The sequence below is a fragment of the Triturus cristatus genome, chromosome 4_1, assembly GCF_964204655.1.
Source record: "Triturus cristatus chromosome 4_1, aTriCri1.1, whole genome shotgun sequence".
Lineage (NCBI taxonomy): Eukaryota > Metazoa > Chordata > Amphibia > Caudata > Salamandridae > Triturus > Triturus cristatus.
This window is the reverse complement of record NC_140585.1, coordinates 155331190-155333146: the sequence shown is the minus strand read 5'-3', so window position 1 is coordinate 155333146 and position 1957 is coordinate 155331190. Positions and strand designations below refer to the sequence as shown.

The window sequence follows — 1957 nt, the reverse complement described above, 5'->3', positions numbered from 1 at the left end:
TTTAGCTTCGAGGTATTAGTAAAGTCAAATGTGAAGAAGGGAGAGGCACTTGGTATTGAAGTAGCCCTAAATCAGAAGTTCATAACCTAGTATTGCTTATCTAGGCCTCTCATAACCTTTTCTGTTTCTACATAGCAATTGATTAATTTGGGAAAATTGTGTGTCTGCATTGACAAGGCCAGCAATGTACACACAAAGTCTCACTTCAACAGGCAGGGTTAAAGAACAAATATTTTTAAAAAAACATAATGAGAGACATATTCTGACAAGTAGAAGTCAAAATGTGTTGAATTAGAATGTTACTGCGGATGGATCACAGTTTATGTGAGTAACCTATGGAACAGTAAAACAGAAATACCACAGCTCCAGCATTATTTACACTCCTTATGGATGCTGCAGTCTGAGTTATCTGTACTAACTCACTAGTAGACATGTACAAAATAAATAGGCCTGCAGCTTACCATACAGCTCAGTTATTGAACTATTAGTATAAGCCCACAGATTACCCTTTGCTTGAAGCAGTTATATCTTGGCACATTCAAACATTTTCAACAAGAATTAAACGATTGGCACAAATTATGTCTCAAGGACTTTTTCAAGGCCTCTCTGATCTCCTTGTTCCGCAGAGAATACACTATGGGGTTGAACAATGGTGTTCCAACAGTGTATAGAAGTGAAACGGCTTTGTTCAGGTTGAATGCCTGATTTGCTGATGGTACCATGTAGACAAGGATGAGGATGCCAAAGTAAGCTATGACAATGGTGAGGTGTGAGCTGCAGGTGGAGAAGGCTCGTTGTTTCCCTTTTGTTGATGGGATCTTCAGGATGGTTGAGATAATGTAAACATATGAGATAATGACCAAAATGAATGGTGTTGAAAGTACAACAAAGGAGAAGAGGAACACCTCCAACTCTACCTGGGTTGTATCTGAGCAAGCATCTTTGATAAGGGGTGCCAAATCACAGAAGAAGTGGTCCACCTCATTCTGATCAGGAAACTGTAGCATACACAAGAAAACGCTATTGATGACTGAAATTATTAAACCAATCACCCATGTGCTGGTAGCTAGCTGAACACAAAGGTGCTTGTCCATTAGAGTGGAGTAGTGTAAAGGCTGGCAGATAGCCACATATCTGTCATAGGCCATCACTGTAAGGAGGAAACACTCAGATCCTGTAAACCAACAAAAAAGACTGAATTGAATGATGCATCCATGACGAGCAATCCAAATGCCTTCTCCCACTTGTGCACCCAGCAGGGTCGGATAGATAGACGTGGTATACCAAAGTTCCAGGGATGACAAATTTGCCAAGAAGAAGTACATGGGTGATTGAAGCCGCATGTCAGTTGTTATTGTGACCAGGATCAAGACATTCCCAACTACTGTTAACATGTAAACAATGAGGAAGAACAGGAAGATCAGGGGATTCAGCACAGGAAGTGTCTGAAATCCCAAGATCAGGAATACTGGCATTCCGGTGCTGTTTTCTGGACATCCTGCATGTCTCATCCCAATTATCTAGGTGAAAGAATGAAATTATATATTGCACTGATGATAACAGATTGTTTACAATCACAGACTATTCTATTACAATTAATATGTCCTTTTATCCATCTTGGGACACCTATATTCTCTTAATACTTTAAGAGAATTATGAACGCCTTTCAGATGGCATGCAGTAGACTACTATTAGAGCTATATTATAAATACTTTTTAGAGTATAAGTGTAAAATAATTTGGAAAGACATAGAGGAATTCTTATGTATCTTAAAGCGACTATATAAATTGTTCTAATATCATGAATATGTTCCACCCGACGTTTCCCTATGAGTCTGTAATGTGACTGTGATACTAAATTCAAAGTGATGGACTGAAAGTGACAAGCTTCACTAGTTCAATGATCAATCAATATTGGTTTGCTGAAAATATTTAGCCTTCAAATGTCCTTGTTTGCT

At 38.7% G+C, this 1957-nt stretch overlaps 1 protein-coding gene across 1 annotated transcript; it reads right to left on the bottom strand.

The window, feature by feature from the left end:
• Positions 1-548: 548 nt before the first annotated feature.
• Positions 549-1475, bottom strand: LOC146853749 (olfactory receptor 11L1-like). Its single transcript, XM_085650861.1, has one exon. It carries the CDS (start codon positions 1473-1475, stop codon positions 549-551), a length of 927 nt encoding a protein of 308 aa, XP_085506987.1.
• Between the last annotated feature and the right edge of the window lie 482 nt (positions 1476-1957).

Excerpts from the sequence above, each read along its gene's own strand:
- LOC146853749 (XM_085650861.1), bottom strand. The coding sequence starts at position 1,475 with ATGCCAGTATTCCTGATCTTGGGATTTCAGACACTTCCTGTGCTGAAT.